Genomic DNA, 26,088 nt, shown 5'->3' with positions numbered 1-26,088 from the left:
CAATACCCATCACCCACCCTCTCCTCCCTCCCACCCCCCATCAACCCTCAGTTTGTTCTCAGTTTTTAACAGTCTCTTATGCTTTGGCTCTCTCCCATTCTAACCTCTTTTTTTTTTTTTTCCCTTCCCCTCCCCCATGGGTTCCTGTTAAGTTTCTCAGGATCCACATAAGAGTGAAACCATATGGTATCTGTCTTTCTCTGTATGGCTTATTTCACTTAGCATCACACTCTCCAGTTCCATCCACGTTGCTACAAAAGGCCATATTTCATTTTTTCTCATTGCCACGTAATATTCCATTGTGTATATAAAAAAAATATGGAACGCTTCACGAATTTGCGTGTCATCCTTGCGCAGGGGCCATGCTAATCTTCTCTGTATCGTTCCAATTTTAGTATATGTGCTGCCGAAGCGAGCACTCCCTCTTTGTTTTTATCTAATTTTCCTTCCCTTCCCCTATTGTCATCTGTTTTGTTTCTTAAATTCCACATATGAGTGAAATCATATGATATTTATCTTTCTCTGACTTACTATTTTACTTAATACGTTTCTAGTTTCATCCACATTGTTGCAAATGGCAAGATTTTATTCTTTTTGATCGCCGAGTAATATTCCATTGTGTGTGTGTGTGTGTGTGTGTGTGTGTGTGTGTGTGTGTGTATATACATCTTCTTTATCCATTCGTCAGTTGATGGACATTTATCCCATGGATAAATGCCTAGAAGTGCAATTGCTGGGTCGTAGGGTAATTCTATTTTTAGTTTTTTGAGGAACTTTCATACTGTTTTCCAGAGTGGCTGCACCAGCTTGCATTCCCACCAGCAATGCAAAAGAGATCCCCTTTCTCTGCACCCTCATCAACATCTGCTTTTTCCTGAGTTGTTAATTTTAGCCATTCTGACAGGTGCGAGGTGGTACCTCATTGTGGTTTTGATTTGTATTTCCCTGATGATGAGTGATGTTGAGCATCTTTTCATGTGTGTGTTAGCCATCTGGATGTCTTCTTTGGAAAAGTGTCTGTTCATGTCTTTTGCCCATTTTTTCACTGGATTGTTTGATTTTTGGGTGTTGAGTTTGGTAAGATCTTTATAGATTTTGGATACTAACCCTTTATCCGACATGTCATTTGCAAATATCTTCTCCCATTCCGTCGGTTGCTTTTTAGTTTTGTTGATTGCTTCCTTCGCTTTACAGAACGTTTTTATCTTGATGAGGTCCCATAGTTCATTTTTGCTTTTGTTTCCCTTGCCTCAGGAGACGTGTCTAGTAAGAAGTTGCTGTGGCCGAGGCCAAAGAGGTTGTTGCCTGTTCTCTCCTCTAGGATTTTGATGGTTTCCTGTCTTACATTTAGATCTTGCATCCTTTTTGAATTTATTTTGGTGTATGGTGTAAGACAGTGGTCCAGATTCATTCTTCTGCATGTCACTGTCCAGTTTTCCCAACACAATTTGCTAAAGAGACTGTCTTTTTTCCATTGGCTGTTCTTAACTGCTTTGTTGAAGATTAGTTGGCCATATATGTGTGGGTCCATTTCTGGCTTCTCTATTCTGTTCCATTGATCTATGTGTCTGTCTTTGTGCCAGGACCATACTGTCTCGATGATTACAGCTTTGTGATACAGCTTGAAGTCCAGAATTGTGATGCCTCCAGATTTGGTTTTGTTTTCAACATTGCTTTGGCCATTTGGGGTCTTTTCTGGTTCCATACAAATTTTAGGATTGTTTGTTCTAACTCTGTGAAGAATCCTGGTGTTCTTTTGATAGAGATTGCATTGAATGTGTAGATTGCTTTGGGTAATATCGACATTTTAACAATATTTGTTCTTCTAGTCCACGAGCATGGAATGTTTTTCCATTGCTTTGTGTCTTCTTCAATTTCTTTCATAAGCTTTAGATAGTTTTCAGTGTATACATCTTTTACCTCTTTGGTTAGGTTTATTCCTAGGTATTTTATGGTTTTCGGTGCAATTGTAAATGGGATTGATTGCTTGATTTCCGTTGCTTCATTATCGGTGTATAAAAATGCAACCGATTTCTGTATGTTCATTTTATACCCTGCGACTTGGCTGAATTCATGTATCGGTTCTAGCAGTTTTTTGGTGGAGTCTTTCGGGTTTTCCATGTCGAGTATAAAGATGGATTTGTAAACCCAGTGGATATCAAGGCAGGACCTTCCTATTCCTTGCAGCATCACAGAGCCCATTCTCTTTGCTCCACATTGATGGAAGAAACAGTCAGAACATGTGATACTTGGCTTAGAGCTTGCCTTCTGTCCTAGAAACATACTTCCAAGCAGAGAAGGCAGGCTGGGTAGGGCCCAGGGCAGCAATGCTGAGTTCAAGAAAAGTACCTCTGAGGCCACGTCCTGGGTCCCTGGTCATGTAGAGCAGCCACAGGACTAGTGAAATAGTACAGAGGTCTACAGCAGTCTCCCTGCGGATATTGGAGCTGAGTAATTTACAGAAAGCACCCTAACAAGAATCCTTTAGCTTACTTCATCTGCATAGTAACCCTGTGAGAAAGACAGGAGGGGAAGCACCTTGCCCATTTTACAGATGAGAAAGTAGAGGCAGGGAGAGATAAAGGGGCTTGTCTGTAGTCCCACAGCTAGTGGATGGCGGGAGCGGAGACTGAGACTTGATTTGGAATGCCGGCTGAGCCAGCGTTCCTTCCACCACACCACAGGAACGCTAGACACCTAGCCATCAGCCTTCCACTCTCTCTTCCCTCCATGCCGATCACTTCTGACTGGCGGGTCTCTGTAAAGCCTAGAACGGTGGAGCCAGGTAGCCATGAGGGAGGCCATATTTGGGGATCCTGGGATGTTCGTGTTGAAAGCCAGCTCATGGAGCCCGGGATTCTCAGGTCTAAGTCCTAGAAGCCTTGTTTCAGTGCCCCATCTATACTGTAGATGAAAAGCCAAGTGGCAATGGGTGAAGTTGAGGGCAGGTGAGGGCAATGCCCAGCAGCCCCTGAACCTCTAAAGGTCTGTGAGCACCATTTGAAACCATCATTATAGTCCAGCCCTATCGTTTTCATATTGTGAAACCGAGGCCAGATAAGGGAAGTAATTTGTCCAATGCCACGCAGCAAGGTATTGGCAACCTGAGGCCCTGGGAAGTCTGAGGAAGTAGGGACAGTGTGTAGAATTGAGCATGACTGCTTAACTGGCCTTGAGTGCCACATGAAGTTTCCACGTCGAGCAGACCCAGCATGCATGTCAGCTCTTCTCCAAGCAAGTTGGACCCCACCATACGTGGCCACCTTGTCTGAACTAGAGAGCCCAGCTGCCTAGAGGAAGACTCACACTCCTTCCAGAAGGGCTTCTGACTTTCCATAGCAGGCTGTCATCTTGGGCATTACCACAGGAGGGTGCCATGGGACTGCAGCTGCCTCTCCCTGCACAACTCCCACAGCAGGAGGTCTCCTAAGTTGCTGAGAGCCTTCAGGACCCTGTGGAGAAAACATTCTGGGGGTAGCCTAGCCAGAGGGAGAGTGGAGAGTGGCCAGGATGTGGCCAGGATGTGGCCAGGGGTGGGGAAAGTAAAAACTCCTTGCTGGCAAAAATTGGACACGAGGTCCCAGGGAAAATGAAGGGTTTATGGCATTGGTAAAGGAAACTTACCACTGGTTCCTCCTCCCCCATAGTGTCCCTTAGCTGATCTGCTGGAGAATCAGTTGGCTCAGGCTGTGTAGAGCCACACACATCACCTCTGAAAAGTTCTGTCACATCACTGTCTCTTGTCCCCAGACATCCCTGTGGCCCCTAATCTAGCCTACATAGTGTGTGTCAAGCCCATGTGGACACGAGCAGGTGTAAGATGCGGCCTCCCCTCCACGGAGCTCACACCCTAGAGCTGGCGAAGCAGCTGCAAGCAAGTCAGGACCAGCCTGGAGATGTTCAGAGATGCGCCAGGTGAGATGGAAAGAACGACTCCTTCCATTTAGGGGAGTCAGGGAAGGCCTCACAAAGATGGTGACATTTGACCTTTGACCTCAGGGGTGGGTCCTTAGGTGGGATCCCACACAAGCAACCATCGAGATTCAGAAGAGTCACAGAGAGACAAAGGTACAAGTGGATCTGACAAACCAAAGGGACATCAGGGTGAAGGAGTGGTGGATGTAGAAGCTAGAGGATGGGGACCGCATTGTGACTTTCATGGGACCTAGGCCCTTTTGTCTTCATAAAAAAAAAATTTTTTTTTAATTGCGTTTCACAACCGCATTGGTATAAAAATGAATATAATCCAGGCCAGTGGTATTCATTTTATTTCTTCTGATTTTAAAAGAAATGAAAACTTTGTGGGCCCTAAAAGTGTTGTGGGCCCTAGGCACTGTGCCTGCTGTGCCTATGGGATAAGTCGGCCTGCAGAACAGTGGGTTGGGACCCGAGTGAGAAGACTTTGAAGGCCATGCTAATTCGGGTAAACCATAGGGAGCCAGAGATCCCAACTCTAATCCTAGCTTTATCTTTGGTTGCATTAAGGATCCAAACATTTATCAGGTGTTGATTGTTTGCCATTTGTCCCATATCCTTCATGCTCTTATGGCTTCACTCAACAGCTCTCCAGCCAATATTACGACATACGCCCAACCAAGGTGGCCTGTTTAGTGCCAAGTTTCCTCACCCCTGTGCAAAAGCAGTATAATCTCTCCCAGGGGCAGTCAGCTAAGAGTAACTCACAGGGAATGAGAGGTGCAGCAGAAGAGAGGAAGAAACCACATACGACACCTAGAGAGTAGGTCCAGATTGGGGAGTGAGGGAAGGACTAGGGGAGATAGGTGGTCAAGAAAGAGGGAGAGGGCACTGATGGGGTGATACAAGACTTCGTGGCCTCCCCTTAGCTGGGGTTGGCCTCACCCTACCCCAGTATCTGCACTGTTCCTTAAAATTCACCCCTCTGCTCATTCTCAGAGTTCACCTAAAACCTTAACACCTTGCTTACATCTTGCTTAAAACCTTGATGCTGTGCTACTATCCCGATTCCCGAAGACTCTCACTGTAGCATTAAATGGCTGGTCCCTCCTGGGGCTCTATTTCCGACTTGAAGAATATTGGCGCCATTGCCCAAAATAGCCAAATACCCCAGGAGAGATTCCTATTGTTAATTACAAAAGTAATGGTGTAGAGGAGCCAAACGATACCGAAAAACATGAGTTTAAGAAGTGAAATTGATCCTCACGATGCCTCCATACCTCTTGACTCATTCCCTAGAAGTACCAACTTCCGGGTATAAACCCTTTCATACTCTTTTTCTGTGAATAACAAGTACACACATACCCAGTACCGTATCATTTGCAATTTGATGTCTTCATCTAATATCCCAAGGACATCTTTTCATGTCAGTTCATTAAAGTCTAACTCATTCTTTTTAAAAGCTGGAGAGTGCCCCATCATTTGGTTAAACCTAATTTCTTTCACCTTTCCCTGCTGATGAACACTTGGGGTTTTTTTTTTTCCCAATCCTGCGACAACTTGGTGACAACCTCTACCATAACCCGCGTCCTCGTACATTTATTTTTGTGCCTGTGTCTCTTTCAAAAGGATTGCAATCCTAGAATTAGAATTGCTTGGTCAGAAGAAACACAATGCCTCAACATTTAAACCACAACTACTGTCTATGTCTGGCCCGAACGGTGAAAATGGGAGTGTGACCAGCAGTGGAGATGAGGCTGGGGCATGCAGACTAGGCACCGGTTGCTGGTCGCAAGGGCCTTAAGTGTCGTCCCTGAAGACTTTGGTTGTTATGCAAACACAGATTGGGTGGCCCTAGGCCAAGGGTACGGAGGTGAGTGTGACATCGACGGCGCCCTTAGAGGCTTACTTTGGAGTATGTGATATTGAGGGGTAATGTTTAGGTGGCCCTAAAGGCCTCCTCTTGGGCTTCTCATCCTGGAGCTAGAGCTGGCTTCTTAACTAGGGAGGTGGGGAGAGGATGGCCAAAGAGGCCCAGTTCCCCAGCCCAGCTCAGCTCAGCCTCTTCCCCATCTGCTTTTATTGGAATCCTGGCAGTCAGACTGGAAAGGGGGTCCTCCGGGTGCCCCGAGAGCCATAATGTGATGGCCCCGAACTCTATGGCATGGCCTACGGAGCTCCTTCTTACAGCTTTTTCCAGGCCTCTCTTGCAACTGCAGGCATGAACCTTGGATTCTGGAAAGTGTCTAGGCCACAAAGACCCCCAGGTGAACCAGATGACTCTCCTGCCTCCCTCCAGGCTTCCTGGCTTCTCTCTGCCTAAATCACAGCCCCGCTCTTGGCCCTCTGCTCTGGGGCCTCCCGACCCAAAGTCCTCTGCCCGCCTCAAGGCGCCCTGCCCTGCCCCTCCCTCCTTTCTCCTCTCCTGACTTTGACAGTCAGGGCCCTTCATCACCTACAGGCCAGGCCTGTTCCTCACCTGCTCCCTCTGCCCTCCATGCTCACAGTGCTCAGACCATCTCCCTATCCTGGGGCTACCCCTTCTAACCCACCTCATGGTCTCCTTCTCTGGGAGCTCTCTGGTTGGCTTTCTGTCTGAGTCTCCCCAAACCTGTTTCTTAGTACCTTCTTCCACCAGAATTCTCTCCACCATCCCTACTTGGTTTAGTCCTCCTGCATTTACACCTCTGTCCTGGAGGCATAGCCCACCTTCCTCGTTGGGCAGGGGGAGGTCGTGGTCTCTTCTTTTTGCTAACTACTCTTCCCTCCTCCACACCCACCCCTTGCCTCCACCTCCTGGTGCACTGAATGGATCTCTGCACTTACAGTGTCACTGAGGACAGTAAGGCAGTGACAGACTGTGAAGGGAGCACCCTGATGGGAAGACCAGCCCTGGTTCCCTCTCTTTTTTCTGAAAAAAGAGTTCACTGGATGCCTTTCCACTGAAATGCAGATGCTTAAGTCAGCCCTAACCTGACCTTGTTCTGCCTTTGAGCAACAGATACTTGAACAGTTTACTTGAAAATACATCTTTTCATTTGTGTTTCCACATCACCTGTGATTTTCCCCGGCCTTCCATCTGCAGCCCTGACAGCTGGCAGCAAGACGGTCAGCAAAGCTGCTGATAAGAGGAGTACAAAGAGGGCTTGGTTCATGGCAAGGGGGCAGTGGTCTACTCGGCCGGCAACATGCTACGCTTCTTGGTGCTCGCCACCCTGGTCCTTTATGGTAAGTGGATCCTCAGGCCTGACTTCTATAGGGCGGAGGATTTGGACAGCAGAGCCAAAAGCTATCCTGAAGCCCAGGCCTGCTCTCTATCCCAGGGTGAGATGGGACACCCTGGGGGTCTAGCAAAAACTTTACCCTCCTGGAATCCAGGGTAGGAGCAGTGAGGGCCACTCTCCATGCAGGACCCTCTGGATGGCAGGGCCTTGAGCCACGAAACAGAGAAGCCCCTTTCATGGGTCTGGGCTTCCTTACCACCCTCATCGACAGGAAGACATCCTCAGCAGGTGTCTGGCTGGGATGTGCACTAACGTCCTTGCCCCCTGGAGAATCCTGCCAAAGCACCGTATGTGTGGGTAGAGGGGTGAGAGGTCACCTCGGGCCATTGGGATGACCCCGAGCAAGGCTGAGACCACAGGGAGCCTCTGGGGCCCTAGCCCAGTGATGTGAGATGGGTCCTTCGTAGCCTGCCAGAGTTCTGGGGACACCTGGGGGGTGGGGGAAGCAGAAGCCACTCAGACTCCCCTGTTTGGAGAAAGGGCTCCCATAACTCTCAGCTGGGCCCCTCACTTGCTAGGGAGGAACTGTGAATCCGCAGACAAAGCACAACAGCCACCCTGCCCCCCACCCTGAGCTGACCCCATGCTTAGTCATCACTCACTTTTCTTCTGCCCCACAAAGGACACAGCACCCAGGACTTTCCAGAAACCAATGCCCGGGTAGTTGGAGGGACTGAGGCCCGGAAGAATTCCTGGCCCTCGCAGGTGGGTGTTCCTTCACAGCCCCAGACTTCAACAAAACGAGAGCTGCATGTGTGCTGGTATACAACATCATGTGTGTTTGTGCACATCCTTACCCACAAGTTCTCTGACTGTCTGGATTCCAGAGGTAAAAGGTTGAACGGGTCCAGGCTTAAGGTGGAAAAAGCATACAAAAGGTTTGGGGGAGGGGATCTGAACATCAGCCACACTTACTTTCCCAGGCACGCACCCAAACCCAAGCCACATGTATGTTCCCAGTGGCACGCGCAAGACTGCATGCCAGACCCACAGCTCCGAGTACCAATACCCTGACACACACACACACACACACACACACACACACCACTCCACACTGTGTGCCTCTGCATTCAAGCACACCCCCATCCCACCCCCAAGTAGAGCATGTAGCTTACTTGGCTATTTAAAGCGTTTCTACTTTCGTCACAGGGCAGCTAGGCTTTGAGTTAAGCAATTCTAAATGCGTAAAATTGGCAAATTAACTGGTGAATAACCACACTTTGAGAGGAATCACTCCAATTGGAATTCAATTCAGTTCACCGAAGTTTGCACCCGAATTTTCAGAAGTAGAGCGATGGTGGAATACGAGGTGCTGAGGAAGACATGAACTGATAAAAATGAATATTCCAGTGGTGGTTCTGAGTATTCCCTGAAGTGGGGGGACAGGACATGTCTGGAGGTCATTGGAGGGGGAGCTCTGGAGACCTAAGCCTGTGGGTTTAGGTGATGGAGCCATTCCATGGCCACGTTTCCTTCCAAGAGGGAACGCAGGTCAAAGGACCTGGGTTCTCGGCCCTTTGCACCAACCCCGAGTGGGGATGTCAAATACGCTGTGTGTGTGCCTTTCCTCCCCCGTCCACGTACACAGCAAACATCACCCAACGGTGGAGCACTCCCTGCTGATCCCGGGGCCGTCTCCACACCCCTTCTCACCGCCACTCCGAGGAGCCAATAGCGACCAATCAGCAGAAACTGACAGGTCAAATGAAACCCATTTGCCATCTCTGGCCCACAAAGCTGGAGAATGTTTGGAAGGATGGAAAGAATGGAAAGAAGTGTAATATGCAGTTTGGGGCAAAGCCTTTTAAGAAACGCCAACCTCTCCCTCCTTTCTCTCCTCCCCTTCTAGATTTCCCTCCAGTACCTCTCTGGGGGCAAATGGTATCACACCTGTGGGGGGACCCTCATCAGACAGAACTGGGTGATGACAGCTGCTCACTGCGTGGACCGGTGAGAAAAACAAAACCCAGCTTTGCTGAGCCTCTGGAAGGGGAGAAGTCTGGCCTTTCTGGAGGAAGATGTATTTTTGAGCACTCAGGACAAGCCTTTAAGGGGGTGTTGGGGGGCCTGTGGGGGGGTAGTAGACTATAATGAAAGGTACAGATTTTGGCATGGGGCAAGCTTAGGTTCCCATCCCGTTTCGCCTTCTACCTTTGTGCCTTTGGATGACTTCCTTAGCTTCTCTAAGCTCTCATTCTCTTATTTCTAAAATGGGGTCATAATACCTACTTTGCCGAGTTATTGTGAGGATTAAGTAGGTAAATATTTAAGTGCCTGGTCAATGCCTGGCTGGCAATCATTTTTGTTCGTATGTGTCTTGAGCAACTATTCTCAAATTTGAGCATGGATCAGAATCACCTGGAAGGCACAAATCAGAGCTTCTGATCTGGTGGGTTCAGGTTGAAGGCTGATAATCTGCATTTCTCACAAGTTTCCGGGTTATGCTGGCGCTGCTGGCCCAGGGATCATGCTTTAAACTATTTCTTTATCCTTCCCTCAAAATCTCTCTGTGGGCTGAGAGCCATTATTTCGTTTATGTTCACCATACCTCTCCCAGATTATGAGATACTCAGCCTCTGCTGCTAGGTTTTAAAAATGGGGCGGTGAAGTTGCTGGTAGTTTTTGTCACCGCCACAGGTTAGTAAATTCGAGAACAAGGGGGCTTGTTACTTCCTCGTCTTCCAGGCTTTTTCATCTGCCCTCTGCCTGGGCCAGTTACGATGAGTTCTTGTTCTAAAGATAAGATGTGAGATGGCTTCCCAACTTTTCTCTGAGGGAAAAGAGCCCCCTGGATCGCTCAGGGCTTCCTGCTCTTCTCTTGCTCCAGCAAAATGACCTTCCGTGTGGTGGCTGGAGAGCACAACCTGAGCCAGAATGATGGCACCGAGCAGCGTGTGAGTGTGCAGAAGATCGTGGTGCATCCCTACTGGAACAGCAATAACGTGGCCGCCGGGTAGGGACAGGGCTGGGCTGGCCTTGGGCTGGAGGTAGGGGGCTGACTGGCCAGCAACAGGGGCTTGGCTTCCCTCACGTTCATTCGGAAGGACTCTGAGAATTTAGCTTTTGGGAGGCTTGAGAATTTTGGCAGGCCTTTGTGACTTGTTTGATCTAGGCTGGTTTGCGTGATTGGGTCCCCTGAAACTCCTTCTCTGCAGCGTTCAAGGTTTCCATTTCTGCTGTTACTTAGTATTCATTTTAGGGAATCGACTCGTCAGCAAAAGTAAATGTCTTAAAATGAATCTGATCTGAGAAAACTCGTGCCAGACTGAGCCGTACGCTTTGGGAAAGGAGGTAGTTAAAATGGTGGTCAGTGCTGGGGGGCGTGGGGGGCGGGGAGCGGGTTCAAGGAGCTGGGATATCGCCGCGGAGTTTTCAGACCCACGCGGCACGGTAGGTCTTTCTTCCCTGAGAATTCTTCTCTAAGGCCAAGATCACAGCACTCGGCTCCTTTCTGATTCCCCATTCATAACTGAGAGACGTAAGCCCCACTACCACCACCGAGGTCGCCGAGGCCACAGCTAGACCACAACACCAAGACCTCACCAGCAGGTGCTGCTGTTCGACAAGTAATATCCTACAATCCAGCTGTGTTTGACTGAGTCGGAGGCCGGGCAAACCAGCCTCCCCCCTTCTCCGAGTTGTTCCTTTCGAATTCTATGGGCACACAAAGGCTTAGTGAGGGCCGCCCCGCGCGCCGACCTTGACGGAAGGCCTGAGCAGGCTCGTTTCCTCCCACAGCTATGACATTGCCCTGCTGCGCCTGGCCCAGAGAGTTACCCTCAACAACTATGTGCAGCTGGGTGTCCTGCCAGCGGCGGGAACCATCCTGGCCAACAACAATCCCTGCTACATCACAGGCTGGGGCATGACCAAGAGTAAGTCGCCTGCGTTGGCAAAATCCACCACACGGGGCTTGAGTAGGTAGCTGGGCTTCTAGGGAGCATTTTTCTGTAGCCCTAGGTCGCAGCCCTAGTCGGGGACGAGGAACCAGAGATCGAAGAACTGGTGCGTGAAATCGAGCTAAGAATAGGCCATGGAACAGTCGAGTCAGAGATTCATAGAGTCTTATAACTGAGAAACAAAACAAAACAAAACATACCACCTTCCCTCACGGCGTATTTTTACAAGCCTCTCACCTAACCCTAACCTGAGGAAACTGAGGCCCAAGAAAATTAAGACCACATGACTGGTTAGTAACTAGTTCGCTGGAGCCAGGACCCGGGTATCCTGGCTCCCACTCTGGTGGTCGTTACACCATCACGCTACCTCCAAAGTCGCCGGGCTGTGGGTTGGGGTGAATAAACCAGAGGTAGCCGTAGGTCCAGAGGAGTGAAGGCAAAAGAGAACTCAGCTAGCTCTCTTCTGCTTATCGCGGGAAGAGTTCTGGTAGGCAATGCCATCCAGACAACACAGAAAGGTAGGACGGGCTATGAGCAGAGATGGTTAAGAAGGGCAGGGACATTAGGACTGACACAGACATCTGTCAGCCAGGAGGCAGTATTTGAGCTCTGGGGGAGAGGCAAGGCCTTGCCACAAGCAGCCAGTCTGCTGGGAAAACCTGGAGCTGACAGAGAGAGAGAGAGAGAGATGCTTCTAATGCAGCTGCTCTCAGTTCACTTAATATCACAGTGGTTCGACCTCCTGATCTCTATAACATGAAAGCATCGTTGTAAGGATGCAGAGAAGTAATTCATGTGCAAAGGCTTTGAAAAGTCCAAAGAGCCAGATAAAGGAAAGCTGCAGCAAGCTCTTAGGAAATGAAAAGAAGGGTATATGGTCCCGGTTCTGCTTTGTGGGATTTACAGTGTGAAGTGAAAGCAGGGGAGTTCTCAACAAATACGACCATTCCGGTGACTTTAAAGTGCTTTCCTTTTTTTAAGCAGCAGTAGGGAGATTGGAGGTTGGTGGTTTGGAGCTTGGGAACAGTGATCAAGGATGAGCCCTGAAGGAAGGGGCCTGTAGCTTGCATATAAAGTGGGGAGGGGAGAGGATCTGTGGCACGCCCTGGAAGGAGCTTGCCCTGAGTTCAGCTTTCACTGGAGCTTGGGAAGGCTTGGGAGGGTGTGGAAGGCTCCCCCCGCCCCCGAGAGGGTTTGGGGCTGACCTCTAACGCTGTGTGTCCTGTTCAGCCAACGGGCAGCTGGCCCAGGCCCTGCAGCAGGCTTACCTGCCCAGTGTGGATTACGCCACCTGCTCCAGTTCCAGCTACTGGGGCTCCACCGTGAAGAGCACCATGGTATGCGCTGGAGGAGACGGAATTCGCTCTGGATGCCAGGTGAACACACGCAGGAGGCATCAGGAATCGCAGGCTGGGCCCCTCCCCTCTTGGCCTCCCAGCCCCCACCCCCAACCTTTTCCTCACTCCCTTTTCCACACCTGCTCCCACCCCCTGTCCAGACTCCGCTTGCTACTCTGGCGTCTCAGTGAGAATGAGTCTGTGCCGGGAACTTGGCACTCAAGGAATCTCCTGAAATTCACCTTGCCTAATGCCCTGACCTCAGAGGCTTGGATGTGGTCCAACATTTGCGTGTTGGTCTATGTGTGCGTCCTTTGGAAGTTGTTTGTCACCTAGACTGTTTACAGCCTGGAGTGGTGGTGGTCGTAACTGTGAATAAGAAAGCTCTGTTCCCATCGATCCCAGCTTTCTTTGTACCTCCTTCTCCACCAACCCTTTACCTCAGCAGTATTTCCAGGAGTGTATACGGATGAATGGGGCAGGGGAGAGCGCACAAAATAGTGTTATAATCATTTATATATATATGATACATGGGAGCCTCTTCTCTTTAGACAAAATCAATCAGCAGTGTACCATCTTATAGATTTCTTGATGCAGTTCAACAAATGTTCTTGATTACCTATCAGAGGCCAGGCACTGTGCTAAGTGTTAGGGATACAAAGATGACTCAAATACAGTGTTTTAGTGGAGGAATGGCAGGAGCAGACATATGATAGAACGTGTAATACAACGTGAGTAAGTGTCATAATAAAGATACGCGTAGGGTGATATAGGAGCCCAAAAGATAGGCACTTACCTGTACCTGTTGGGGTCAGAAAAGACTTGCTTCCCCCTAAGAAAGTGGAGCCTGTAGTGAGTCCTGATGGTTAAATGGGAGAAAGCCAGGCATAAGGGGGAAAAGCTGTTCAGAGAGAGAGAGAGAAACAGCATGAATGAGGGCATGGGCCAAGAAACCATCTAGAACACTTAGAGAATTACAGGGCGTTCCCTACAGCTGGAGCAGAGGTCAGAGCCCACAAGCCTCCAAATCCACGGCCTGTTTCTCTGCAACCATTCTATAGAATGCTTTTTACATTTTTAAATGGTTGGGAATAAATGTACAAAAATAATGTCATGACACATGAAAAATATAAGATTCTAATGTTCATTAAAGAGCATTTAATTGGAACAAATACAGCCATACTTGTTTATTTACATATTATTCACAGCTGCTTTGATAGAGTTGAATAGTTGAAACAAAGACTCCACGGGCTGCAGAATCTAAAATGTTTACTATTTGGCCCTTTATAGAAAAAGTTGGCTGACCCTTGGGCTAGAAATAAACTATTACCATACCAGAGAAGGTCTGGAGAGGACACTGAAGGCAAGCAGGAGCCACATGACTTAGGGCTTCAAGTGCCATGTGCAGGGGAAGAAAATTTTTCCTTCTTCCTTCTAGGTTCTTTGGCTCACCTAATAATTAAATTGACATAGGACAGATTAGCAGGAGAAAAATGAATTTAATCTCGTATGTGCAGGAGCTCATAAAAATATGAGACTCAAAGACCTTTTAGACAAAGAAATAATAAATCTGTGAAGCATTGGCAAGACAAAGAAGTTTGGGTTTGGTGCAAATTAGTGAAGACCCAACAAGGTGAGGTAAGAGGGTTTGTTCTATAGCCCTGAATTCCCTATATCCAGCCGTAAGGATGTCTCCTTACCTCCTGGTGCAGGGGGCGGGGGTACCTTTCACATGGGACATTTATTTTCTGCTTTCCGAGAAACAAAGAAGGGTTAGAATATCCTTCTTACATTGTCTGTGCTTAAGTAACTTTAATTCAAAATAATCGATGTCCCAAGGTGGTATATTTTGGGGCAGCCTGCCCTAAATCTCCATCACATGCTTAGGGACATGAACTTTATCTCTTGGGCACCGGGAAACCATTGAAGAGTTCTAAAAAGGAGAATAGCATTATCAGAGTTGCCTTTTAGAGGTATCGTCTAATGACAAGGTAATCGTGTCTTTGAAGAGGGGAAGGGTGGACGAGAGACAGGTTAGGAGACTATTGTAATTATCTAGGCAATAAATTTGAGGGCTTGAACTAGGGCAGTGGAGAGGAGGGAGAAAGAAGGAGGATCTGGAGTGACTTCCAGGCATCCGGTTTAAGTGATTTAGGGGAGGGGTTTGCTGCCTCCAATGACAGAAGGTTTATAGGATTTGGGAAAGAAGGTGATGAACTTGATTCTGAACCAGTTGAGTCTGAAATCCCAATGGGACATTCAGGTATAATTAACCAGTAAGTAATTAGATACAAAGAAGAAGAGAGTGTGGGGAGAGCTGGGCTAGAGATACAGCAGATGAGCTCCACTCCCCACCCCAGCCACCCCCATCCTGCAGGGGAAAGGTTGTAGAATGAGAAAAGAACAGTGAGTTGAGGAAAAACTATGATAACATGAATACTTGAATGCTGCAGGGGTAGGTGGAGGACAAAGAACCCATAAGACCTAAGAGGAATGAGAGGTGATAAGGGTTTCCCAGAGTCTCAGGAAATACTAACGTGTCATACACAGTATGACACAGTGCATCCAGGAGCCACAGTAGATCACTGAAGTGCCGACTTGGACAGTTGGTGGGTCACTGGTAACTGGCAAGAACAGTTTCAGTAGACTGGAGGGGGCAGAAGTTTTACTGAAGGTAAGAAATGAAGAGGCAACAAGAAACATAGTAAGGAATGGAGAATGCTCTTCCAAGAATCTTGGGTGAAAGAGAGGGACCAAAAAAAAAATAAAAGTCTGGTAGCTTTAAGGAGGATGACAAGTCATGGAGGGGCTGAATATAGTATGTTAAAATTGAGTGTGTTAATAGGCAGAGAAGAAAGCATCTTGTAGAGTCAGCGAGAGGAAATAATGGATAGCACAAGATCCCAGAGGAGGAGCGATGGAACCAAGAGCACAGGAAGAGAGACACCAAAATGTGCGCGGATATGAAAGAGTGTGCAGGCTGGGTGGCTGGAGCATGGCAGGTGTTTGCATTATTTTGTCTATGTACTTATGAAATAGGAGTCGGGTTGGATGCTGATAATGAAGGTACAAAGGTTGTATGGGTCTGGATTAATTCAAGTGAGTAGGACGATGACTGACCTCCAAGATGTTACTGATAGAGTGAGGTTGCAGACCGCACAATGACCAAGTGAGCGTGTGATTCACTCCATTTTACTCAAGACCCAGTTGCAGGGATGCGTTAATCCAGGGCTGGGTTTTCCTGCATTACTGGAGCTAAAGGACAAGACTGCAGACCAAATGCAAGGTCCGAGCTAAGTGGAAAAAGAGAAGCCAGCTGTAGGATGGTAGGCTGACTGAAAGAGTAGAATCAAAGGACCAAATGTTTCTGGTGAGCACCTAGAACCATGGAAGTAAGGTGACCAACTCATCCCAGTTTGCCCAGGACCTTCCTAGTGTGAAAACATAGAAGTCCTGTATCCTGGGAGCCCTACATGCAGGTAGAGACTGATAGCTAAGCAGTTCTCTTCCAGGTCCTCACTAGCCAGCTTCCCCTATTACCCTAAGGTTTAACCTTTCTGAGTTAATTCACTTTCCCTCTGCTCTCTCAGGGTCTTAAAGTCTGAATAAGTAGAGTACTTTTCTTTCTGCAGCCGCTCTAAACTGACAATTCTCTGAGGCAGTTGTGTCTCCAGATCCCTTGCCACTGGAGTTTCCCAAGAGTGTGTCTTCTGGGTTTTCAGACTTCTGGGTCCCCCGACTCTTCACCTCAGAATGGATCCACTCATTCCCACCGAGCTCCTTCCCAGCTCTTCCTTCTGCCCTCAGATCCTCAGCCACACCTTCCATCTCTCCAGAGCCTGTGTCTCTTTTCAAGTCAATTAACATAAGATGGTAGTGTTATATGTAATTTAATTACCTTCCATTCCTCTAGCCCAGAAACACTCTCAACCCTCTATTAGAATTTGGGTGGAAGATTTTTAGGTTGTTTTGTTTGATTTGTTTTGAGTGCAGTAGTCTAAAGAAAACATCCTCTTTTCCTAAGCAGTAGTTGGGGGTGTGGTACAGCTAGTTCCTTTTTAAAAGAATCATCCCCAATTTGAACTTTTGGTGTCTTTTCCTTTTAAGCTTCAATTTTTAACGAGGCTCTATGTATTAAATTGCTTAAGGTGACAAATAAAACTATGAGTTTAATGATGGAAAAGAACAATCATTGTGTTCCTTCCACTCTTGTAGATCTCCCTCCCCAGAAGGGACCACTTTCAACTCTTGTCAGCTGATTCTTTTGGGGTCTCCATACCTCTATAAAAATAAATGCTTGTATTCCTACTTTTCAGTTCAGGCATTATGGGTGATGTGGATCTCTCTTCCTTTTTCACAGAGGTACCTGTTAAATAACAAAAATTCAACTGAGTAAATTTGAAGATCAAAGTGGCTTTATTCAAGGACTTAGGAATTGGGGAGCACCCCATCTAGCAAATAGAAAGGAGCTCCATCAAGCTGCAGAAAAGGAAAAGTTTTTAAAGGCAGAGAGTGGGCTGGAATAAAGGAAATTATTAGTAAAGAATGCCTTGTTTTAGGCAAGGTTGTCCTCCCAAGGGGAACAGAAAGGGTCTCTTAGCAGATTACCTCCTCGTGCTGACCAGGAAATTCCAGTTTGGCTGGCTGAAGGTCACGTTTCTGAAAGAAGCTGAGGCTGCAATTAGATTAGGTGTTAAGTCTTGGTGGGGTTTAGCACAAGTGACTCAGTTTTGGATCTACTGTCTCCTTAACAATTCCTCGCTTTTGATCAGATTCTCAGCTGACAGGTACGATAAAAATTTATGGCATTAGTGCTACTCTCAGCAACTGCCCTGTAGTTCTCACAACTTTTTGTGAAATTTTGTTGATCCTTTGTGTGGTATTCACAGGTCATATGGTTTTTTGCTTAATCTCTGTGATATTCACAGACCATGACTTCAGGTTCAATGATCTGTAAGTTGCTCGTTCTCTTCATTCTTTTTCTGATGTTCCTGTTTTGGGGAGATCATTTTCTTGGTGGTTAGTGGCTGTGAACATGCATTTAAAACGTTTGACAGATTAACAATGGACAGGAGAGACTATTATCTACTGTGAGACTACTATAAGCAGAATAATTCCCAGTGTTTAGAATGCACTTTGGAGCCATGGTCCCCAACATCCAAACCAATCAAAATCAAGTAAGTCAAAGAAAGACCCTGTTGTAGCAGTCACCCTTGTAAACCACGTTGGCTTGCTCAGTGATCTTACGTAATTGAGTTTCAGCTTCTCCAGAAGTGTTAATCCAGCATAACAGGTGGTATTGGCCACAGTACAGACATCCCCTCACTCAGCTAAAGATAATTAAGGACTATCCTATCATCAAGAATAACTTATGGGGCGCCTGGGTGGTTCAATCAGTTGAGTGTCTGACTCTTGGTTTTGGCTCAGGTCATGATCCCAGGGTCACGGGATCAAGCCCCGCATTGGGCTCTGTGCTCTGTGCTGAGTGTGGAGCCTCTTGAGATTCTCTCTTTCTCTCTCTCTCTCTCTCTCTCTCTCTCTCCCTCCCTCCCTCTGACCTTCCTGACTCACTCTCTCTCTCCCTAAAAAAAAAAAAAAAAGAACTTTGGCTAGAGAGTCTAAGGATTTTTATTGGGCAGCTATTGTCTTGGCAACAGATTCTACAATATCTTTAAGAGTTAAAGAGAGGTTTCTGATCATATGCTCATGTACCTTTACTCCTAACCAGGGAAGTGTAGCCCTGCCAAAGGAAGTGAATCCTGAATCATGAAAAATTCCTTTCTAACTCAATGATCTAACTCGATGATTCCTTTCTAACTCAATTCTTTCTCCAACTCGGTGATGTAAATCCAGGGCAATTGTACAATGAGGTGTCTTAGTTCATTTGTGGAAAGCCTAGGGGCACAGTTGGATAACCTAAAAGGCATTTCCTGGCTATGTGCTAGCTATCTTGTCATTCATAGGCCCAAGGGGAGTGATAATTACCACAAAGACAACCCCTCTCAGGGCACAAAACACTTCTCAGTAAGATGGCACTGTTAATGGATTCATTCTCAGGGATTGTTGCATTTGTCCATTCAAGCCAGGGGTCAGTTAGGTCTTCTCTCAGCCTGAAATAAAAAGTTGTTCTAAGTTCCAGAGGTTATCCCCCTTAGCCATGGCCCAGGAGATATGGATGATGGCATTATCTTTCTAGGCCAGCTCCGGAGTGAAGGAAAGAAAGGGAAGAAGAAAGGGTTTCGTATTTAGTCAGTTAAAGTATGAAGTCTTGATCTGGCATCTTGGGAGGAAGCAGTCTACCTCCATGTCAGCTACTTCTCTTCCTAGTCACTTTGACTGGAACATCTCCAGTGTTTGTGTAGGACCCGATGTCAGGTGGGACCTTCTTCAGCTGTGAGATGCATGTCCAAGTCCCTGGAGTCTGACCACCATCTGGGTGGTGAGGAGGACCTGGGGTAGTCCCTTCCAAGGACTTTCAGGAGCAATCTGTGTTCTCATTGATTCCAAATCAAAAGGGTGAGAGAACATTGGAAATGTTAATTTGAAGAGCCAGAGCCAGATTTTTTTAGGAAACTAGAAGAATTCAGGATCCAGTTTATAAGTATGTAATAGAACCTCGGAGACAATTAACAGGATTAGAATCTAATACAGATGATAGTGTAAACATAAGTTCGTCTCTCTACACTTACCTTCATTTTTTTACAGAAGAATTAGTTTGTTTACATTAAGCTTTGCCTGATTATTTACATAAGTGCAGCAAGAATAGTGACTGACCACGTAAGTTCTTTTTAAGACTGCTTTGCTGGAATCTTACAAGCAAAGTGCCAGGTCAATCTTTCCATGAGGCTTTATTGGCTCTGTAAAGTCAACCTTAGTTTCTTTCTTTCTTTTCTTTCCTTCTTCCTTCCTTCCTTTTCTTTCCTTCTTTCTTTCTTTCTTTCTTTCTTTCTTTCTTTCTTTCTGTTTTGAGAGAGAGAAAGAGGAGGGGCAGAGAGAAAGGGAGAGAGAGAATCCCAAGCAGGCTCCATGCTGTCAGTGCAGAGTCCAATGTGGGGCTCGATCCCACGAACTGTGTGATCGTGACCTGAGCCGAGATCAAGAGCTAGATGCTTAACCAACTGAGCCACCCAGGCACCCCAAGTTGATCTTAGTTTCTTGAAAGTGTCTGGTCATATCTGAGTCTATGTATAATGTTCTCAAATATGGTATTCCAGTCAGAGCTTTGGTAATATAACCAATGTTTCTAATTGTGTCTTGTTACAAGGAGATCAGATTCTCATTGAACCTATGTAAACAACTCACTGTAGCTTCCCTGGAACAACATGGGCTTGAACTGTGTGGGTCCATTATATGTGGATTCTTTTTTCAATAAATATACAACAGTAAGTGTATTTTCTCTTCCTTATGATTTTCTTCATAACATCTTATTTTCTCTAGCTTACTTTACTGCACGAATACCATATATAACACATCTAACATATAAAATATGTGTTAATTGTTTCTCTTATCAGTAAGGCTTTTGGTCAATAGTAGGCTACTAGTAGTTATACTTTGGAGGAATAAAAAGTTATACAGGGATTTTTGACTACACAGGGAGAGACAGTCAGTGTCCCTAACCCCTATGTTGTTCAAGGGTCAGCTCTATATTGTCATGAAAAGACTACCTGAGAATTTTTTAATTCTGGAGGGATCAGGTAGGGAAAAAACAAGTAAATGTTTCACCTTTGGTCATAAACGTATATCTTACTAAATTGTTGATAGCTTAAGAGAAAAGATAAAAAGGTTTCCTAAAATCTGGAAAAGAAAACATTAGACAACCAGTAGTGTTTTAAACAAGAAGTCATACAAATGATAATCATCCTCTTCTCCTCAATTCACTCATGCCCATGTAATTAACATCTGTCCTATTTGAATCCATTTTTCCCACTAGTTCTGGAAGTTCTCCCCCAGTTCAGTTGCTTGATCTGAAAGTTATCAGGAACCTGTATTCTAGAGTACCCGTTAGATTCTTTTCCATGAATTTCTCTGAGGATAAAACACATTTGCAGGAAGCTTTTGTAAAACAGTAACTCTCTGTACATGATAAAAGACCAGAAATGCCCATTATTAAAGATGTGATGGGAGTTCATTCTTAATGGAATTGACAAAGGGAATTACCCATGGCCCTTGGAAATGGTGAGAAAGACAGTAAACTCAGTGTTTGCAGAGTTTTATGCCTGTTTCTTGGTGTCCCCAAAGCTGTCAGAAGTGCCCTTTGCTCTGGCCTCTGCCACCAAATCTGTTAAATAACAAAAATTCAGCTGAGTAAATTTAAAGATCAAAGTAGCTTCATTCAATGATTCATGAATCAGATAGCATCTCCTCGAGCGAACAGAAAGCAGCTTCATTGAGCTGTGGCAAAGAATGCCTTGTTTTAGGCAAAGTGGCCCTCCTAAGGGGTCTATCAGCACATTGCCGCCTAGCGTTGACCTAAAAATTCCAGGTTGGCTGGTTAAAGGTCACATTTCTGGGAGAAACTGAAGCTACCGTTAGGTTAGGTATTAAGTCTTGGTGGAGTTTAGCATAAGTGACTTTATTTTGGGCCTGCTGTCTCCTTTTTAACAGTTGGAACGTTTTGGAAGAGTGCGTTGTGATCGAAAGCAGCATTATAAGTGAGATTACATATATCTTCATGGAGTTGACGGCTGTTCCTGGCTGTCTCCATCCTTTCAGAGACAGGCTTGGCACACACAAGCACGCATATGCTCTATTGTGGGTCGCTAGTCCTGTGTTCCTGTATTTCTCTTTCTTCTTTGATGCTGCAAATCCTTCAGTGAGTTCATGAGAAAGGGAAGCGTTTTTGGGTTTTTTTTTTCCCGTTCCTCCCCCCTCCCCTTCTGGCCACTACCACTCTGTTCTCTGTATCTATGAGCTTGTTTTGTTTTGTGTTTAGATTTCACCAGTAAGAGGGATCATCCTGTATCTGCCTTTCTCTGACTGCTTTCACTGAACACACTGCCCTCAAGGTGCATCCACATCGTTTCAAATGGCAAGATTTCCTTCTGTTTTAAGGCCTGAACTCTTATCCATGTTGTATTCTAAAATCACTTTTCATTTCCTGCAGAACTTTGTTTTCCCTGGAGTTAAAAACTGTCTTTAAACCGGCAAAATATATGCCCATTTTATCACTGATTCAGCCCCACACTTCCCCACTAATTTGTTAAGTGACTTCTTTTACCCTCTCCTGACCCCAGTATTTTGTGTTTTTGTATGGGTTTATTTGCATTCGTCGTGAGAGAGCCTTGGTGGGTTTTCTCATTTTAGAAACTCCAGAACTTTGGTTCTGAAAATGTTTGTTTGTTGATGACTTCTTTCCTTCCATTTTTTATAGTCTCTTTCTAGAATTTCTGTTATTCACCTATTTACCTCCTTAGACGGTCCTCTTATTTTCTTAGTTTCTCTATATTTTGTTTGTTTGTTCTACTGTATCTTCCAGTCCTTCCAACATTTCATTTCTACTATCATACTCATAATTTCCGAAGGCTCTTTTTGTTTTCTGAATGTTTCGTTTTGCAGTATGCTGTTCTTGCATCATGGATGCAATACTAATCACAGCTTTTTATTGCTTGTTTCCTTCTCCCTGCATACCCTTGGCTGCTCCTTCATTTTTTGTTTATTTCTTTGTCTCTTCGTTTTGAATTCTATTTTTATCTTAGAGGCTTTCTTCAGATGTGTGGTACTCCTTGACCATCTGCTTTCATTTCAGAGTGAGGTAATAAAAAGCTGATCAGTAGCCGTGAGCCTTCGGTGGGATTCATCCACGCTGAACTGGTCTGTTGGGTGACCTAGTGAAGGTCTGCTGGTTTCAGTGGAGGACCTCTAATGGCAGGATCTTTAGGTCTTCCTTCTTGTGCTGGTCAGATTTTCCAGAGAACTATCTTTTGATTTTCTGTCTGGAATTATAGAACTGGCATCCTGGGAGCTGAGTAAGGAGGAGCGTGTCCAGGTAAACCCAGGTTCCTCTGATTCTAAGCCTGAGCATGTAACCATTACCCAATGTATCATTTTCTCTCCCCTTCACCCCAGTTTAGTTTCATGTGTTGACTACTTACCCTGTGTCTAAAGGCTAAATCTAATTAGAACCACTGGTCTAAATGCTGGGGATGAAGACATCATGAGGACACCCTACTCCCCCCACTCCCAGGTTCAATTTAAGTCAATAAAAGCTATTGAGCTTAAGATATTCAAAGTTCTATGCTAGCACTGTGGAGAGGAAACGTGTCAGTAAGACACAGTCTCAAAAAGCTGTTTCAAAAAGCTTATAGATAGGTGTGGCAGGTAGAAACAAATTATGAAACCAAAATACAAGGCAGAACATGACCTAAGTGCAGCAAAAGAAAGGACAGGAAGATGAGATTCATCTGGATTGTGGGGATATGAAGGAAGTAGGGATTTGAATTGGAGCTTTAAAACTGCACAGGGTTTGCATGCAGAAGTGGGGTATAAGCAAAAACAAAGGTCCAAAGATTTTAAGATGAAGTTTTAGGGGCGCCTGGGTGGCGCAGTCGGTTAAGCGTCCGACTTCAGCCAGGTCACGATCTCGCGGTCCGTGAGTTCGAGCCCCGCGTCGGGCTCTGGGCTGATGGCTCAGAGCCTGGAGCCTGTTTCCGATTCTGTGTCTCCCTCTCTCTCTGCCCCTCCCCCGTTCATGCTCTGTCTCTCTCTGTCCCAAAAATAAATAAACGTTGAAAAAAAAAATTAAAATGGAGTTTTAGGACCCTCCTTCTCCTCCCTGCAGGGTGATTCTGGGGGCCCTCTCCATTGCCTTGTGAACGGCAAGTATGCTGTCCATGGAGTGACCAGTTTCGTGTCCAGTCTGGGCTGTAACGTCCCGAGGAAGCCCACAGTCTTCACACGGGTCTCTGCTTACATCTCCTGGATCAATAATGTAAGTGCTCTCAAATGACAGGTTGAAACAGGGTCACCTGGAGACCCATACACTGGCGGGGCTGGGGAGCGATAATCGGACAGGGAGGCCATCATCTTCCTTACCACATTCGTTTACTCCTTTCCCTTGCCTCCATGATGCATCTCCCCTCAATAATGCTGCCATCCCAAGTTCCCCTCTGCATACCCGCTCAGCCGACATCACCCAAGTGCTTACTGTTTAGGGTAAGGTGGTGACAACAGCAGACCTCAACCGGGCAGATGGCAGTGCTATCCTAAGTCAAAGCCAAGAGAAAAACAGCTTCAGAAAGTCCTGCGTGCACCTGGAAAAGGGAAGAGTCACTAACATTTTCTCCCATGAGCTCTTTCTAAGGGCATTATGAGAATCTGCTCTACCCTTTAGCAAGAGGTTTTACTACCTTAGATGATGCTTGAAGGTTAGATGAGGCTTTACCTACACTGACCTAGTGGTAGCTTCACAATCATCCCACCTATGCCCTCTAGCCTTCAAACACACTCTGGAGTCTCGTGGCGTGAACTTTGATTCACAACCATTTCAAGGCCTATTCTTGCCACTAGGTGCTACATATGTGCCTAGAACATTGAATTGTCCTGACACAGCTGAGACCTACTTCCTACCATACACCTACCCTCCCTCCCCTGCCCCCCCAACTCCCTCAACTCCCCTCAGAAACCCAGGGCCGGGCTACACTCAACCAGGAGCCCTGAAGAAAACAGAAGGGAGGGAGGCAGAAGTTACTGACTGTGGACATACTGGCTTTTCCTTCAGGTCATTGCTTCCAACTGAACGTCTTCCTGAATCCCATGGCCTTCCCAAGATGATGCTTAGACCCACGAAAGGACTTGAGGCCATCAAGGAAAAAAAACATTCTGAGAGGCCATTGAGCCAGATCCAGAAAAGCAAATAAAACTGAATATGCATGATCATCCTGAGTCTTTTTGTTCGCCATTAGGCCCTCTAGAGGAAATGGAGTTAAAGGACCCAAGTTGGATTTCACATTTCTGTGCTGGATCTTCTGTTTACTGCCATTTCACAAACTACGCCAAGTGGGAGTGGTTTTACGTTACTCTTTTTTTTTTTTTTTTTTAATTTTTTTTTTCAACGTTTTTATTTATTTTTGGGACAGAGAGAGACAGAGCATGAACGGGGGAGGGGCAGAAAGAGAGGGAGACACAGAATTGGAAACAGGCTCCAGGCTCCGAGCCATCAGCCCAGAGCCTGATGCGGGGCTCGAACTCACGGACTGCAAGATCGTGACCTGGCTGAAGTCGGAGGCTTAACCGACTGCGCCACCCAGGCGCCCCGACGTTACTCTTTTTTGCATCCTTTTAGGACCCACCTAGCCATTAATCTGCCCACCTGGTATTTTCTCCCATGTACATTTGCTATATGCAAAGGCACAGAGTGCTTTCGAATGTTCTTGAGTGACGAAGCGTGCCCTGACTCTCCCAGGTAGATTGTGGGCTCATCCTTCTTTTGTTCCCCCCTCCAGTGCCTAGAACAGGTGCTCGCCCCACGGTTCTGGGCGATGGTAACTGCTAGGAAACACTACAGATCGGAGGATAAGCTTCAGTAGTAGGTCAGATGCCAGCAGACAAAGAAAGTGACAAATTACAAAGGAGGCTAGGGAGGCGAGAATAGAAAAAAAAGGAGAAGATACTGAACGAAGAAAGGAAAGGGTTGAGCAGAACAAAAAGGGAGAAGAGACCGCAATACAGGGCCTCCAGCTAAGTGTGAGTCAGCATGTCAAGGCCAGGACTGAAATAGACCACCGGATCCAGGGTTCTGTAAACCACAGAGAACTGGGAAGCTGATAATTCTGCCTCATCCCGGCCGGGGCTCAGTCTGTTGGAGTGGCCTACAATCGACCGAACAGGGAACCGAAAGAAGGCTAAGAGGTTGAGAAGCAGCTTTTCACTGCGATCACAGAGGACCAGACCGGAGGGAATGGGTAGTTAACATTATAACAGGAGAAACCGGCTAAGACTGGTCCTGGAATGTGCAGGCTGCAAAGTCAGCAGAGGCCTCTGGAACAGCGTAGGCATGCACCGTAAGAAGCCGGGTCAGGACGTCTGCCTCCCCATCTCAATTCCAACACCGAGGAACCGGGGAGCCTCTGGGCAAGTCACCAGCTTTTTCTGACTCACTTGCCTCCTCTAGTTAACTTCTGAAGATCGTCCGTGCTCTAAAACCACAGGATTTGGTGATCATCAATTTCAGTTCCCAAGAGACTGGCATGGAAGAGAGTTTCTTAGGAAGCAGTGGCTGGGGGCTGTGTGGCTGAGGATGCCGTGGACTCCTGTGAGTGACATCGGTGTTGCCCTCCTTCTGCTAGTGACAGACCTGTTATCATCACCATCTTCTCTCAGTGTTCCCACAGCACCGCCATCCTCTGGCCTTCTCCCCTCTTCTTCCCATCCAACATCAAGTCCTTCCATTTTCTGTACTCTCACCCCTTCTAGAACAGCCCCACGAAGAACATCCAGAATAAACCCTAATGATGTAGAACCTGACAATTTTGTATCCACCTCTATAAATGCATTAAGCACATAATATTATAATCGTCTGATGACCAGCCCATCTCCACCTTCAGACTTCAAGCACCTTGAGGTCAGAGACTGCATTTTTAAAAATTTATCTTGGGGCGCTTGAATGGCTCCGTAGGTTAAGCGTCCAACTTCGGCTCAGGTCATGATCTCACAGTT

General features: G+C 46.5%; 1 protein-coding gene and 1 non-coding gene across 4 annotated transcripts; one reads left to right on the top strand and one right to left on the bottom strand.

Moving 5' to 3' along the window:
* Positions 1 to 312: 312 nt before the first annotated feature.
* On the bottom strand, positions 313 to 419 carry LOC125171358 (U6 spliceosomal RNA). The gene has a single exon (XR_007154278.1). It is a non-coding gene; the product is annotated as a U6 spliceosomal RNA (small nuclear RNA).
* Positions 420 to 1,907: 1,488 nt separating this feature from the next.
* CELA1 (chymotrypsin like elastase 1) lies at positions 1,908 to 24,309 on the top strand. Of its 3 annotated transcripts, none has more exons than XM_047868072.1 (9): positions 1,908 to 3,915; positions 7,001 to 7,143; positions 7,822 to 7,904; positions 9,049 to 9,149; positions 10,027 to 10,152; positions 10,938 to 11,074; positions 12,329 to 12,474; positions 23,213 to 23,362; positions 24,152 to 24,309. In XM_047868072.1, the coding sequence occupies exons 2-9, from the start codon at positions 7,104 to 7,106 to the stop codon at positions 24,167 to 24,169; spliced, it is 801 nt and encodes a 266-aa protein (XP_047724028.1). In that variant the 5' UTR covers positions 1,908 to 3,915; positions 7,001 to 7,103; the 3' UTR covers positions 24,170 to 24,309. The 3 variants fall into 3 exon arrangements, with proteins under 3 accessions (XP_047724028.1, XP_047724026.1, XP_047724027.1); XM_047868070.1 differs by having other exon boundaries at positions 5,545 to 7,143; XM_047868071.1 differs by having other exon boundaries at positions 1,908 to 5,788.
* The last annotated feature ends 1,779 nt before the right edge of the window (positions 24,310 to 26,088 follow it).

This window comes from Prionailurus viverrinus, chromosome B4, assembly GCF_022837055.1.
Source record: "Prionailurus viverrinus isolate Anna chromosome B4, UM_Priviv_1.0, whole genome shotgun sequence".
Lineage (NCBI taxonomy): Eukaryota > Metazoa > Chordata > Mammalia > Carnivora > Felidae > Prionailurus > Prionailurus viverrinus.
The sequence above is the reverse complement of the archived record's forward strand: the minus strand, read 5'-3'. Positions and strand labels throughout refer to the sequence as shown.